The sequence below is a fragment of the Engystomops pustulosus genome, chromosome 8 (assembly GCF_040894005.1).
Source record: "Engystomops pustulosus chromosome 8, aEngPut4.maternal, whole genome shotgun sequence".
Classification (NCBI taxonomy): Eukaryota; Metazoa; Chordata; class Amphibia; order Anura; family Leptodactylidae; genus Engystomops; species Engystomops pustulosus.
This window is the reverse complement of record NC_092418.1, coordinates 69,192,232-69,209,108: the sequence shown is the minus strand read 5'-3', so window position 1 is coordinate 69,209,108 and position 16,877 is coordinate 69,192,232. Positions and strand designations below refer to the sequence as shown.

The following is a 16,877-nucleotide window of genomic DNA, read 5'->3' as shown; positions in this document are numbered from 1 at the left end:
CATTTATATTGTTATCACTTTATTGACCCTCTTTGAATACTTCGCTCACATTAAGGTCATACACAGTGTCAGAGTCTCTGAGTACTTCATACTGATAGAAAGGCAGAGTTCACCCGCTAGACATTGCATTGAGGTTTTCTTCTTCAGCCATGTCAGGAAGACTGATAATGGGGACAACCGAATAGTTTGGCAAACAAACTGGTTATCTCTGAGATGTTAATGTATGAGCCCCATGTTTAACCCTGACTATTTGTCAAATAGCCAAAATAAACTATCAGTATATTTAAAAAATTGTATTCAATTTTATTATAGTTTAGATTTTTATAGTTAATGTTTTGAATGCATATTATTGGACATGGTATTGTTTCTTTCTTTCTCGGTCTGCCCTGTTGTATATTGCGCTTTGTATTGGTCCATGTACAGTGTAGATGGCTATCCATTGTATTACACTAGGGACATCCCTTATGCCATTTACTGATCAGCCCTGTAATGAAGTTCCAGAAATAGAGCCGCTCCATCCATACCATGTGGAGACCCTCCTCACTGTGTCATCCTGGCTAGATTTAGTTTTCACACTTATCTCTTCTCATTAAGCCTGACAGCTGTGTCCTGGTTAACCCATTTATTTCCATGGAGCAATTGGCTAGGGGACATCTGGGGTAAACCATTTAAAGCTCCCTTTGGGAGATTCAAAATAGGTCTCAATCCATGGAATGAAGGGGAGATTTCCAATCATCAGAAATTTATGGCAAGGAATAAAAAAAACAATTCTACCAAGCGGGCCTTCTTCAGAGACCTGACAAACACTGGAGGAGTAGAGTTTCATAAAAATGTCTTATTTTATGTTTAGGGCATAGTTTAATGGTCAGAATGGTTTTGATGGATGTCATCGCCTCTTGTGTTAAAATTTGCTAAATCACAGTAAAGCTATAGTTTACAGAATCATTGAATGAAACATGGTCAAAGAAAGGATTGCATGGACCTCCTCATGAGATCTGTAATTTTCATCAAATCTGATGCAGTAATTTAGTGTAATTGCTAAGTAAAACACTCCATCTCTGCTTCTAATAAGATATCTTCAGCTCTTATTTAAGAATGACAACCTTATAATTGGGAGAACAGTCAACTTCTAAGATCTTCAGATAAAGGGAGTTGAATATTTAGTTTATGTCACAGCGCCACCTATGCTTTACAATGGTTAGTATTTGGATATTAGGGAGGGACTATCCACAATGGCCAATCTGTGCAGGTATATTTGGCCACCAGTTACATTTTTGATTTTTTAAGATTCTTGAAAAGCTTTTTAAACATAAAAATCACAACACTGAGGGGACATTGTGGCTTATGCTTAATCAAATGTGCTGCTTTTAATGAATTTATTACAGAATACATTTCTTTTACAATTTGTAACTGATTGGATCAATGTTTTTCAGAAGAAATATACTGTATCAATGAAGATTGTGGGCAAGCAATGGCAACTTTAACTAAGCAGCTAGTTAGCTAAGCAGCTTTTCAGCACTGTTCTACATCGATATGTAGAGTATGTCCCTACACCCTGACCTTGTTCTTGACGTTCTGCGGCAGGTGGTCGAACCACAATGAACAGCTTTCCCCACCTGGCCTCAAATTATCAGAGGCACATCTCACTGTGGTGTGCATGCACCCGTCACATCCCATCAATCTCAATGTGTTTTCCATAAGGAAGCCGCATCCTGATGGCAGTGATGTATTCTCCAGATTGAAGCAGTATGTTCACAAGTTGATAGGTGATTCATACCCCCAGAAACAGAATACATATGTTGCTGCGCTTTAAGTTATCAAAGATTTTGAGTTCAGGGTGACATCTATTGACTTTAGCTTGCTTTTGTTTTCCTTAGAACTTATATTCCCATAATACCTGTACCTGTAGAATGCACTGCAAATGGATTCTCATGTATGTAATTGGTGGTTAAGGTGGTCACAAATAGACACAGTCATGTCTGGGGTGAAGATGAGACCTTACATCATACCGCCTTTCCATATAGCAATAGTAATAGTAGAGCTCACTGTCATCTTCTGTAAGGTAATGTCTTGCTTGGTTGGCCACATCCCTATTCTGTATATATTAGGAGGGGTTAATTCTAGTTTGGACCTTTAAACCCTTATGCATAACATTATACCTAAAATGAAGATTATGCTGTTTTTGCTGTATTCAGAGGATATTACCATATCCAGTAACTTCCTGTTTTTCCCTAGCAGAACACAATTGACTCTATAGGAAACTCCACTAGTTAACTGCTTCCTGATACAAAACTACTGCAATACCTGCATTAAAGTGGCATTTCCTTTGAAAACAGCACTATCAGACTATATGAAGGGTTAGTCATTGAAAAGATAAGTTGTAGAATAGTGACGGTTACAACTTCACATCCTCTGTTTAAGTGAACTGGGCTTAAAAGACATTTGCCTGTATCTGCAGTAGCATTGCACAGCCTGCAGGTGGCATTGCTCCTATGTGTGCCTATGATCAGGGCACATCAGTTTCACACCTTGAGAATAAGAAATTACCATTTAAGAGCATATATGGCTTTATAGAGTCATTGCTACATTTTTGTATATTTTTTAAATTAAAGTTAAACCCTTTTATAACCAGACTTTTCATTTCAGACCCCGCACTACTTGACTAAACCCATAGTGTGTTTTAAGAAACAAGCTCACGGTCATAATGTTTAACCCTTGATCTCCAGTAGGGAAATGCAGGAACTGGATAGTAGTAATGTACCTGCCTGTGCCCTTGTGTATTGCATCAGGGAGAATTAATCATAATTGTACCCTGCGGCTTTTACCCACTAAATCACTTAGTGGCTCAGGTGTTTCTCTTAAAAAATAACCCACTATTTGCCAAGTGCTACAAGAGTCTCTTTGTGATACATGTAAACCATAGCTGAAATCGACTTTCTGCAAAAAAAAATCAATAGCAAAAATTCCAGATTTTGTAATACAGTAGCATGAGTAAGCATGGGTGCAATGTAATCTTTCACGTACAGACCCTGTGAGCCTTAAGTCACTGTAGCTCAAAAACTGGTGACAATACTGATACATTGTCATCACAAAGACCACAAGCCTTCCATGTTTAATAATGAAATTCGTCCAGTTTCCTTCCTGTGTTTCCTGTTTAATTTTTAGACATAGAAGATCATTGTCTTATGGGGTATAGGAAAAGAAAGTGAAAACATCATCTGAGTATATGGATGTGTTCACAAGAGTATCATACCATTTTTGTGGTGGCCTGGATGAAGATGCCCATGTGAATAGTCAGATAGGAGCTAAATTCTATAATATTTTTATAAAACAGATGAATTACTGATTGGAAAGTGACTTCAGGAACCATCATGAGGTTCTAGTATAGTTAGGACATTACCTTTTCAGACTGAAGCTGCTTTAGATGATTTTTATATCGAAATTGGACATAGACATAGAAAATTCTTTAGTAGTACATGCTGATCATCTATCATGGAAGGCAAGAACCCCTTGTATGATATCTATGCAGAGACTTGTGTTGTATCCAGATAAAGAAGGGGCCACATTGATCCTACAAGGAACATCACTCCTTTAGCACATGCATAGGGATCATAGGAATCAAAACCTATTTAAACCATCACATTCAGTCCACATGAGTCCAACAGCATAGATTCTACATATGGAATAAAAGTGGCCATCACTAATTCCACCATGGTTACATAGGGAATTCACACCGTTACCCAGATCCTGTTTGCCCTTATCCATACTCAACTAATGAGATGGTTGGTTGTCATAAACCCGCTGTAGCCTGCCGATGGGACACCAGGAGACATGCAAGGCATTTGGAAGCCCTATTTGTAGTCCTGTCCTATTTTCAATCATTCCTGTAATTCCTCTTACTACATTATTTTTTGGTGCAGTTCCCCAGGACGTCATATAAACCACCTCTGAGTCTTACGCTTTGAATGGAAGTGACGCGATATCTAACAATTGAAGATGATTTGACAATAATAAACACATAACCAAGTTGTACAATACATGTTAATAGCCAATAAATGATAAAGCGCAGAAAACCAAGCCTGTGCTAATGTGAAAATAGAGGGAACAGCTGGCAAGATGTGAAAATAACGTGCAATTAGATTAAGGAGGAAAACAATGCAATTGAGTTTTATGAGGATATTATTAGAGTTTTGGATGTGTGTATCCAGTTACAGATTATTACAGAGCTGCGAACACTTGATTACAATGTGTCAGTCTAAGGAACTGGATGCCTATGGGATGACCCCAGTAGCGCAGTATTCCTTGACAACACAATGTTGCAAACCATTGCGGTCTTGCACTGTAGAGACCCTCACCGAATAAAGCGTTTCTTTCTGGGGGTTTAGGAAACTGTCAAGTACAGATAAGGTTCTTGATCTAATCCCATGGGGGACACCAGTTTGTATAAAAAAGGAAAAAATTAATTTCTAACTACTGGGACGGCTGCCAAATTATGTGACCTTACAAACGTGCAGCTGCAGTGTAAAAATAAACCTTCGATAAGTGAAATCTGTGAATCCCACCAGAGTCGATAGCAAGAACAGAGCGTGTTTAAGTCTCCTTTTCCTCTGGGGAAGGGTGGGCTGAACATTGCTGTAGAATATGCTACAGTTTTCTGTTCTCACAATGACACATTGTAACACAAGATATATAATACATATTGTCTACACCGGACAGGCTTTCAAGAAAAGATAGATATGGAACGATGACAGCATGTTTGTATCTATATGTGCTCCTTGCTATTGGAAGAACAAAATGAACGGAATTGTGGGAACACATGATTGATAAAGAGGTCGCTCCAAGTCAAATACATGTATTAGGTTTAGTGTTTTGACTCAAGTACACAATTTAACAAAAATCACTAATTGTTCGCTGAATTCACAAAAACAGACAAAATATTAAAATGTAAATTGAATGATTTTTAGTTTGTGATGCTGTCGGTAAGTGCTACTTGTGACACAGGGTAACTGACAGATAGCAGAGCTTTACAAAAAATCCCAGAACACAGTCCTAACATATCCTTCATCAAGTCCTAAGTGTCCCTCTTTAATCCTTTGGAGTATTATAAGGAATGTTGCTGTGATCTGACTCTTCAGCATTGCCCGTGAACAAACACGCCTGTACAATTTGGTTGCCTACCTGTGTCTTGATATTGCACACTGAACTGGTTTTTGAAAGAATGGACTTTTTGAGAATGGCATTAGGCCATGGAAAATACTATTACATTTGTTTGGGAATGACAAAACAAGCAAACTAAATCACATGACTAATGACAGACATCCCCATTTTAAAATAACATGTAGATTCATGGCATTGCACTAATTGTGTTCCTAGATAATACTGGATTTTTTGTGCTTTGACTGTCCTTTACATACTTACATTGTGTTAGTTTTTAGGTTGGCTCCATTGTGTCATCTGGTTGATCTGATTAGCTTGGCTTCTGTATAGTTTCCCTTAGTGTAATTCATTGTCCATCACATCATTAAATTGACCCTTGTTGATGCTTCATTGGTCTTCATATGATTAGATTGACCTTTTTGTGTCTAGTATTGGTCATTAAGTGGTTAGATTGGTCCTTTTGTGAACAGTAGTGTCAATAATATGGTGATGTTGGCCTATGTGTGGTTAGATTGGTTAGGGTAGGGCGTTAATCGGCTTTTATTACATTGTTCACTATTGGTAGATCAACTCTTACTTGAGTAAATTATTGTATTGTTTTGTAGCATAACAGTTTCGTGTGACATCCTGTTTTTAGGTGTCATGGTTCTTTTTGATTGTAGGGTTTTTTGTGTTAGTCAGACTGCATATCACGATTTGCAATATATTATCCTGTGCAGAGCATTGTTCAGAATATGCAATATCTACTAGCTAGCTAATACAATACAGACTCACTGAGCGAGACACTGTATCCCCCTGTGTGCCCTGTGCTGGAGAGAACCCGGCTGCTGAATGTACAGAGAATGGAGGCTTAACAGTGTTAAGTGTCTCTCAGGGGGTTCAGATCTCCCTAGAAAGGTTTTTCTGGATATCTGATAGAATAAAGAAAAGTATCTCATTGTGGGGAAAATGTGATGTAATGTCTCTATGGCTTCATCCAGCAGGCATGTGATATGGATTTTTACATGCTCCTGCCAGGAAAGTGTGGAGCGGTCACTTAGTTAATTCCAATTAATAAAATATGGATTTATGATGAATTTGCTTCTGCCTTCCCAACTGTTCCCTTGCAAAATCTCCTGTATTTTCATTTCATAGTCAGGAACTGATCCTTACATTTTGCAGATACCAAAGGTATGACCATTTAATCACTGTTCTGGCATGCTGGTGAAGTTATGAAGACTGACCTTCACTCGGGTCATCATTGTGCAGTATCATGTATACATTAGTATCCCACATGCTTGCATGCATATACTCCTACTGAGCGGTGGCACTAAACTCTTTCACATAATAAAGCCACTGTTACATCGCTTTGTAAGTTAAAGTCACATTTTAATTTAACTATAAACAGAGCTGCACCTTTTGCAGCCACTTGAAGATTTTTTAACCATCCTTAAAGAGAGGTTCACCTTTGTGGAATGATTATTTTAGGACACTTTATAAAAGGCTATTTCTTATGCAGATGAGCTTCCTTTCAGGAAGGCCTTTCAAAAGGCTTTGAAACATAACTAAGAATATAAGCCAGGTCAAAGATACCCCCTACAGCCTCCATCGAAGTCCCCTCACCTTCCCAACCAGCACTCTGCTCTGTACTGATGAAGGACACGAAGCCTGAAACATATGTCTGCAGTCTCTTCTTTTTAAAGATGACTGCTTTGGCTAATATCCTAGGTTTAAAGGAACTTGACCTAGTGACATCAGCTAGTCTGATGACATCAGTTAGAAAATTAACTTTGGAGTGAGTTATAAATTGGTCTTATAAAGTCATGGAGGTTGAAGGATTAGCACTGAAGTCAAGCTCTCCCTGCTTCAGAACACCCCCTCTGCTCTGACATCATTCACTAGACATTAACAGAGCTGGTCAGTGATGTCCCTTGACTCAGGTCCATCAATCACAGTAAAGGGGCATTCTGAAGCAGGGAGAGCTTAACTTCAGCCCTGAGCTCTCTTCAAAGTTGATTTTCTGGATGATGGCACTATGCTACACTTATCCATCAGCATATAGAGACTGTTTATGACTACTACAGCTTTCTACAAAGTGCATTGTTATGGCACAGGAAAAAACGCCAAGCCCCAACTTTCTACATAAACAGTAGTTTTTCACAGTAAATTTATACTTAAGCAATTTGTTTGTGTGTGTTTCTATTTCGTAAAGCATTTTCCAATTTCTTAACACTCAACCTCTGCACACTTCCAGAAATTGGCTTAAAAACATATTGTAAGCTAGTTTATGAAAAGCACACATCTAGATTGATCCATTATGTGGATTATTCGGCTGCTTGAAGTTTTGATTCATTGAATTATGTCAGTAAGGTTGCTGTCAGTTGGACTTCTTGCAGTAGCTCATGATGTCACACAGCGCTTTTTACAGTAATAAGCAGTCACCCAAGGGAGGTCACCATCCCCAACAATGACTTCAAGAAATCTATTCCTGCCTTTTCCTTAGCATCTCCGAGACTCTCTAGGGGAATGAAACATTCATTGCGTGGAGCACAGTTGAAGGAACAGACGCTTGGATTACTGTGGTCTGAGTTGGTGTGTCTGAGAGAGCAGACCAACAAATGCACAACCCAGGGAGAAAGAAAATGATTCTATCTTGTTTTCGGAATATCATTTGTAGCGGTGCAATACTGTTTTCAGAATGAGGTTTCTTACATGGTTTCTTATATTATTCATCAGAAATATAATATCTTTAGAGAATGCTGCAAAGTCTTTCTAATTAGCAATTAATGACTTTGGAAGATGCTCTTCTCTTTGGGGAATAAAAACCCACCTTGTTCACTTCCAACACCATTCCCCTAAGCCCTAATCCATTAGAGTTGCTAGTGAGCATTAATTCATAGTATATTCAGTACCACTTAAGCTTTGTGAAAAGCACTCAGCCACTTCACACCTTGTCTAGTATAGGCAGCATTATTTAGTTTTCACCAATGATAATCAGTTTCAATATATACATAAGGACAATAAGACAATTTAACCATCACCACCTATTTGTCCCGAAAGTGTTAAGCCAATGCTTGCACTGTTGATCTCCTAGAAGTTACATGGAAAGCCTGGAATCTACCTGTGTAAAGGGAATGCTGAGAACACCTATTACAGCAGCTCGCAATATTTCTCTCCTCTGTTGTTTTTAGCTGGAAGTTATTCACATTGGTTCTTGAAGTTGTGTACTAAAAGTTCTTAGCATCCACTTGAGTAACCGTTTACAGATGTCATTCTCTGGCTACATGTAAAATAACTAATACTTACTCATTCAATTCCAGTGCCGCCAGTCTATTTGTCCGCTAAGGATAGTGAGGGGCTGCAGCAGTTATGTGAATCCTATATTGTACCAGCTGTAATCCTAGCCACATCCCTTTAAAGCCAAGTAAACAGGACTGTATTAGAATTTGGCCTCCTGGGGATCGATAAAGTACTATCGTATTAGTGAGCCCTATCCTCTTTACATTGATGTTGATATTTAGTTAGATTAGTGTTAAATGTTTGCCCTCTACCCATTTAATCCCAGCTACTATCATATTGAACAATGTACCATATTTTATACTTGTAGTCATTTTTATACAGAACAAATCCCGCACCCCCCCCCCCCCATCTTTATGTGATCATTTCTGTGCTGACTGCTGGTGAGGTGCTTGTCTGAGAGAGTCATTTGTCTGCTGCGCTGACTGGACTGATACATCTCAACCAATAAATTAATGACTACAAGAGATGACCATGGATTGAAATGCCAGACCCATCATTATTGCTGCTACAATTATATTAGCCGTTATGTCCGGAGAAAGCAGGATATAAACATTCCCTAACACCATTATATCATCTACTCTGTCCTAACCAAATTACATTTGTCTGCATTATGAGATTACAAAAACTCGGATTCTCACCAGATGAAATTACATGAAGGAGAATATTTCATCAAAGCTTTGGTTTTGAAAAAATTAAATGAACATTTTAAGCCATTTAACTTCACATTTACTACAATAAGTTTGTTGGAAATGGTATTGTATACCAACATAACCCATTACCTGCCAATAGGAACAATGGTAGAACTCTAGTCTGTGACCTTTATTCAGAAGCTGAACAAAGGGTATATTTCAATATCTTACCCGGATGTGTATCCTACCTGCTTGTCCTCAATATGTAGCTCAGTTATATTATCCCATATTTCTTTCTTCGGCCCATGTAAGAGCAGATTTATACAAAAAGATATTGGATGGGCCATGGCACACTTCACCCCACTAAAGACCATCAGGACACAACCATGGATTCCTAACTAGCCTAACTTGTGGATCACATTGAGCCTGCATTCATGTTCATAACTAGGGATAAAGGCAGTGCTACATTTGTATTTGAGGATATGTCATGTGTGTTACACCCGCTACATAGCCAACAATAAGATACACATAAGAGCTGAAGATACTGAAGCTTGGGAAAGATTTCTGGCTGGATCCATCACACATGGATACCTTACATCATCCATGCCTCTATCATAAAAAGAAGGCATGACACCAGTGTAAACAGTGCCTTAGTACACACCGTTTATCTATTGCTTTGAGGCAAAAAGAAATTAAAGATACATTGAAATTTATTAATAATAACAAAAAAATGGAAGTTCATTAGATTCACAAATCTGAAATTCTGTACACCATAGTTCATACTTTTCCAAAGCTTCTAATTCAGCGACTTCTAAATCATTTTCTGTAATTTCCAGGAATTTTAATATTGGGTGATGAAGTGCTAGGAAATCAGCCGCCACAGTTATCGCATACGGGGAAGGATAAATTATCATGTCACAAAATGAATGCCTTTTACAGTCTGTCCGATGTCATCTTTTTACATTTGGTTGCTTAGAGTCACGCTGCACACAAGCTGGTGGGGAAGGAAGCTGAAATGAATTAAAAGTGCATCAAGTATAATTATCTTTGTGCTCCAATTATTCAGTTACTATGACATGCAATTAGATACAAAACAATGGAGGCAGAATAAGGTGGCTTTAGGGGAGATGACATCTTTTCAGGCAAAAATTCTTTCCAAGTCGTAACCTATTAGGGACATTAATTTTTAATATATATTTCTAATGTCATTTTGGGCCAAAGCAGACTGCAATTGAGTTAATGTAAATTCACATCAGAAATGTGCTCCATCTCTTAGCCTTGTCAAGTGAGGCATTAACAAATAATTCAAAACGTTCACACTTCACCATTATGCGCACTGGATTCGGTTGCCTTTATCTGTACGAAGCAGGTCAATATTTATACACTTTGTTTGAAACAGGAAAAATCTCAGATCAGATTCATGAGTTTAAATTACCCCTGGCTATGCCAACTCAGACCTCTCATAGATGTAAGACAGCTATGGGTAACTCCTTTCATTATTTCAATTTCAATATCATAATGTTTCATTATTTTAATTATTTCTTGGGACAACCAAGGAAATGGGTATGTTAAAACCTTAATGTTTGCCCTTAACAGTGTTATGCCAACTTGATCATTCAGTGAAACCTCTTTAAGAAGAGAAGTCTTTATGAAGACCACTATAAAGATGTTCAGTTTCATCATAAATTTCACATATTACTCATCTGCTCTGAAAAGAACACTCTCCTACATTACTTTTCACAGCCTTTTTAACTAAGATTCCCTTTACTTAGGGCACACATTTAGCTTGTGGGTGAATACCCTGGCCAAGGCTTGCAGTTCCTCTGGAACCTACTCAGTACAAGGGCTACACCCTTGTGGGCAGCATTTGTATGACCAAACCCCACTGTTTTTATATTAGTCTCAAAGACCACGATAAAGTAGTACATACTTATTGAGTTTACACACTCCATGTGATCCTGATCCTCCACATCCAGTTCTTTAATGTTCAAGGAAATAGCAGTCTCATTAAGAATCCCAAAATGTAAATATTTTTTCAAGACTTTCATGAAGGATCAAGACCAACCACTGTAAAGCTCTGTGAGAAAAAGTTTAGAGTTGGTTGTGTTTGTATACAAAACCATATTGGACAGTTTAGCCAGCAATAGGAAATGTGTTTAGACTTATTTAGTTTTCCTGGTGAGATTTAAAGCAAAATGATTCTGGTGTATGAAAATAAAAAATGAGAATAAACATGTGATCTACATTACAGGCAATATAGATTGACTTGCTGTCTACTAAATCAGTACTGCACAAGGGTTATTTTAAAAATTAATGCCTCAAATTATTATATGGAGACTTGTCATGTGCAATTACATCTGGTTGTACTAGAGCTTCCCAACAACAGCAATTACAAGAGAATGGTCAATATTGACTTTATAGCAAATTCTTGATTTGTCGGGGTAGGCCGTTTACGATTTCTGTCTGTAGCCTTATGCCGATGCAGCTCACTGGATGATTGCCATGGCATTATCGACAACTTTTCAGCCATTACCAGGTTGTTTTGCCTAGTGAATAAAAGTCATTATAGGATAAGTCAGTAGGCGGACACTTTGATATGTGCTAATTTGCATATTCTGTAAAGTAATAAGATTTCCCTCCTCAAAAAAAGTTGAAAAAAAATCAGAAATCATAAAAACTCTTTGATCAACCCTGTGAGATTCTGTAGGGTAAACATATTAAGGCTGTTTTAGACTCGACACCTCAATTACCCATATGGTAAACTGACCGTACAAATAAGAATGTATGTAAGTCCTCCTTTATAAATAATTCTTCTACTCTTTAGCTTATAGGGATCCCCAGAGGACAGGCCTGTTTGCTCTTAACAGTCACAAAGGAGTTAAAATACTTTGTGGAAATGAACAACAGCTGGTGCATCATGCGCAGAACATCAGACAGACCATTTCAGCGTGTTATCAGGGTCTTGGAACAAAACCACATACTGTACACATCGGACACAACAATAGCACAATTCATCCACAGAACAGAGCGGTTATGACTAGGACCACAGGTCCAGATAGTGGTTATCAAAATCGCCCCTTGTTTTGGTAACAAAACAATACTATGCTCTCTATGTTTTAGAAGTTCTATGAAATACTGCATTTGGTGAAGGCGTTTTGTATAAAGGTGTTAAAGTCTTTTCTCATTGCACTTAAAAGTTACTGAGTTTCATTACAGTAAGATTTGTTGTAGCGTAAAATGCAATTGGAGGAGACGTGATTAGCATTTCATCCAGGGATTATATGTAGGTGAGCAAAGGGTGACATTGTAAAGACTCCAACCTGTCTACCCACTCAGGTGAGATGTTGTATGAGTACGTTCAGTAGACGAAACTCATTGTGTTGCGCCATGGAAAGTTGTTTTGTGCAAAGAGATTGGTTAGTTAATGTTTGGCAGACTTTGCACTATTTCCCATAGGAACCAGACCAGATGTTTTAAGAACTTCTTTTGTGTGTTTTTCTCTCGACAGTCCCCATGTGTAATTTGAGTTCTAAAGTTTATAACTAAGAAAACATTGTTGGCTTCAGAGCCCCCTCCTCATTTATTTTGTGCATAAACTCCACCATATTATTTTGGTGTTGTTGAAGTTACGGTAATTGTTTTAGTTAACTTTTTATAAGAATTTCAACTGCTTCGGATTACGACAATATGCATAAAAAAAAAAAAAAGAGAGATCTTGCATTTGGATGATGTAACACATTGAAAAACCACTAGTGTTTCCAAATTGATTTTAAGTATATATGCTAAATCAAACATACAACCCTATGGTAATTGACGAAACATCCCTAATTTCAGCGAATCGCGTGATTGTCATGTCATGAAAAATGTGTAAAAGCTGCAATTGACACTTCTTGAAGTATGACAGTAAGAATTAACTAAAATATGGATGTGATGACCTAGTCATGTGACAGTGAAGGAGTTAACATAGAAAATAAGCGTCTTTTTTGACGAAAAAAAACTGAAAATAGATTATGGAACTATAGACTCTTGGCTCCAGAATACGGGAACTGAAAGAAAACTCTGTAATGGAATATCCTGTTGATTTTTTATGTTCTTCACTGGTCTATGCTACTCATATGAATCAGCTAATCTGATGATCTTTCCCTAGCTTTGTCAGTTCAGAAGAAACTACGATACTGTGATGATTTCATCAAAGTGCTGGTTTCATGTTGACACTGCAATTTCCCCCTTTTAATGTAGTATGCTAATATATATTTATAGACAAAGCAAGTGTGACAAGTACTGGGACACCCAATGGTGGTAAGGATGGAGATTCCAAAATGAATGCAAAGTCGAGAAAATGGGGTTAACCAAAGTATTTTCCAAAAGGTTTAAATACTATAAAAAGTTTTGTCTATGGTATCAGTCACAAACAGTGAAATCCATTTGATAAAGTTCTCACGCAATAGTTTGGAATATAGAGATAAAATTGAGTATGCCTCTTTGGGATCTAAAAATATATACATGGGGATTTCCTGTACTGTCATACACTCACTGTCATGCACTTACAGTTCAAGCCTTCATCCGTATCCCTTACGCTGTCTAGTCAACAAATGCTTCTTGATGCCAATTCTCATGGAAAAAGACTAAACCAATATTTTGCCAATACATCCTTATTAATGTCAGCAATGACAGGTATTTCCGCAAAACATATTTGACAAGACTGTAAAAATCTTCATCACTCACGCCCTGTGAAGACATATTCCCATCAACTTATTCTGATATCAAAATGTGTTTGATGTCTGTGTCTGTAGATTTCACATGACCTCAGCATGTATTGGTTGGATTAGGTTGAAGACTTTTGTAGGATTCGGATTTACTGAGGATTCTTATAGAACTTCTTTTTTGTCAGATGGTAAGGAAACTGTGTAATTTTTATGTTTTCGCTGCCCGTCTAGTCTGTCTGTTCAGATGAGGCGTGGGGTACACAGGGACCTGTCATTTCTTGGCTGGAATATGTCAGTCAATCAGGAAGCAGCAGCCACCTTGTGTCCACAATCTAACAATGTAATTAGCTTCCATAAGCGAACCTGCAGGCTTAGCTGTGCTTCATTTCTTCACATTCAATTGTATTTCTTCAGGATCTTTGGAAGCAGCAGAACTTGTCAATCAGGTCTATATATAACAAGCATCGACACTCGTTATCGCTTAGTGAAACAGCGAATGACAGCAGATAAGAAGTGCTAGGCTCACCCAGACTGCTCATTTTAAAGGGAATGTGTGATGAAACTCACATTCTACTGATTGATAAAAGGACAATAGCTTATTGATAGTGATTTCCTAAAATACGGTATACAGTCGCTTTAGCAGAGAAATGTCAGTCTGATACGAGTCCCTGTTAAGATCCAATATACATGGATTGTACTTCCAGTTTTGGAGAAAATCTATGGGTTATTTACATTATTACTTTCTGTGTGCAAATATGGATCTAGGTCTGTCAGAAATGTAATATAATACGTGTGCCATCTCCAATGAAAGTCCTTAGAAATGGACCCTTTAGCTTTGCAATTATTCTGAATATATACATTCTCTGCAATATGGTATTAGCAGGCTGTAAGAATAGCTGTCAGCTAAATCATCACCCACTCAACAGCTGTTTTGTTGGTCATCTTAATGAGGGGCTGTCGTCCAGTGTCAGACTGGGGTTCCTTGGACCCACCAGATAATTTCTGCATTGGGTATATCCTGTATCCAGAAAAAAGATACTTGTTGCCTCAAACAGAGTTGTCATTTGTTGGGATAAAGAGGTCAGTATTTGGATGCAGTCTGGGCCCACCAGTGGATCCTCTGGTATTTTGGTAGGCCACTCCAGCACTGCTGTCATCTATCATGTTGTGTTGTTTCATTTATTTCTCCAGAATTACCATATTAGTAAATATTTAATAATAATAAATAAACCAATGGTTTAGAATTGTCAGGTCAAGAAGTGTATTGTCCACTGATATCAATGAAGCTCTTCATCCTACGAACTTTAGGAGGCCATACTTAGTGGAACATATACAACTGACAAGATAAACTAGGGACTTAATAAAAAAAATTCTGAACAATTTTGCACATCAGAAGAAAAAATAAATAATTATTATTAGACCAAATACATTTTATTTCATGGAAAACACTAAAATAGGATGCTTTAGAAAGTTATCTCTTGCTCATTAAAGTCATTTTTTTCTCTAAAGCTTGGCAAAGTCCCTCTGACTAGCTGCTCCTTTTGCGTGTTTGGCATTGAACTTCAACTTTTGTAATATGTGCGGAATCCAACAGGAAATGAATATGCAGTCCAGTGAAATCTCACTTTCTATGTTCCCTGCTAAATAGAAGAAAGGAAGTGTCTTTTATCACAACCCAACAATACAACCTGCAATTTGTGCTCCATCAGGAATTACATGGGAATTTATGAGCTACCTGGTTGTTAAACTATTTACTGGGGATATCTTGGTTTTATGGAACCCAATATTTTCTATTGACAGTACAACTTTCTAAGGGACCAGGGAGTGTAAAACTTTCCTTTCAGTATCAGTCATTTTTATACAATGTATGTGTGAACACTAGTGGGCAAAATTTCATACACTAAATATCACCTGGAGTGACAAAAAAGTGACCCCCCCCCCCCCCATCCTCTCCATCCTCACAAATAGGAAGCCTTAGTTCAAAGGGATTCAGGAATATATATCACAAGAGAGAACAATATACCAGCTGGAATAAAGTTTAGAAACTCATAAACACTGGTAAAAATATAACATAAAGTATACGTTTATGGTTAGGGACTCGGCGTACAGTGAATGTCTCTTTGTTCAGAAGCCGAGGAAAGCTGCTGCTGCTGCATATACAATTACCAATAGGTGTGTTCCAGTATGAAAGTCCCTGGGGTTTTAAATGGAAAAGTGTTTTTTAATTTGAAGTTCCCTGGAGTTTTCAATTGTCAATGTACTGTTTTTAGTTTGTTAATAATGCCACAGTAGGCTATTATAGAGCAGGATTTTGCTACAGTAGGAGTTCTGCACATTTCTATGCGGAAACTCTGTTTATTGAGTTTAAGGTTTAAGAAGTAAGAATTAAAAAAGTGGGAGCGAGTTATGTTTCTAAACAAAAGTGTATATATAAAACATATGGGATTGTGAGATATAATTCTACTCAGAATTGTTTTTAGGTTCGGATGTTATTATAATGAATTACAAATCTGCTAATACACATAAGATACAAGACGACCCATCCTGGACTTTTATGACATCTGCTGTTTTTTATGCAATAAAATATGTGGATATGGTTCAAACTATAAATCAGATTTGCTGATCACTTTACACTATGCAAAAGCACATTTTAAAAGATTATCAAAACCAGCAATACTTTGGATTATTGTTCGGCCATGTTTCTGGATCAATCAACTTTATGGGATTACATAGATTTTATAGTACATAATAACAAGGACAAGCTTCGGATCAAACCAGTGAATACAATTTTTTGTGATAATATGAATATTCTGTTAAAATGATCATCTTTTTGTTTATCTCTTTCAGTCAATACATGTGGAGGACGTTTAAATGCCAAAGTTGCTGGTTACATCACTTCACCGGGCTACCCTAATGACTATCCTTCCCATCAGAACTGCGTGTGGGTGGTCAGTGCACCGGAGCCTAACCAGAAGATAGTGCTCAACTTCAATCCTCATTTTGAAATAGAAAAACACGATTGCAAGTAAGAAAAAGTCTTGTGTCTTATGTGGAACACACACATGGATCTATCTGCCTGGATGCTTCTAATATGAGGCATAGGCAC

General features: G+C 37.6%; 1 protein-coding gene across 2 annotated transcripts in view; it reads left to right on the top strand.

The window, feature by feature from the left end:
• The window catches only part of NRP2 (neuropilin 2), an 84,417-nt gene that overhangs the window by 2,728 nt on the left and 64,812 nt on the right, over window positions 1–16,877 (top strand). For both annotated transcript variants that reach the window (XM_072121088.1, XM_072121089.1), the window contains exon 2: window positions 16,619–16,796. In XM_072121088.1, coding sequence (XP_071977189.1) covers window positions 16,619–16,796 — 178 coding nt within the window. The remainder of the gene's footprint in view (window positions 1–16,618; window positions 16,797–16,877) is intronic.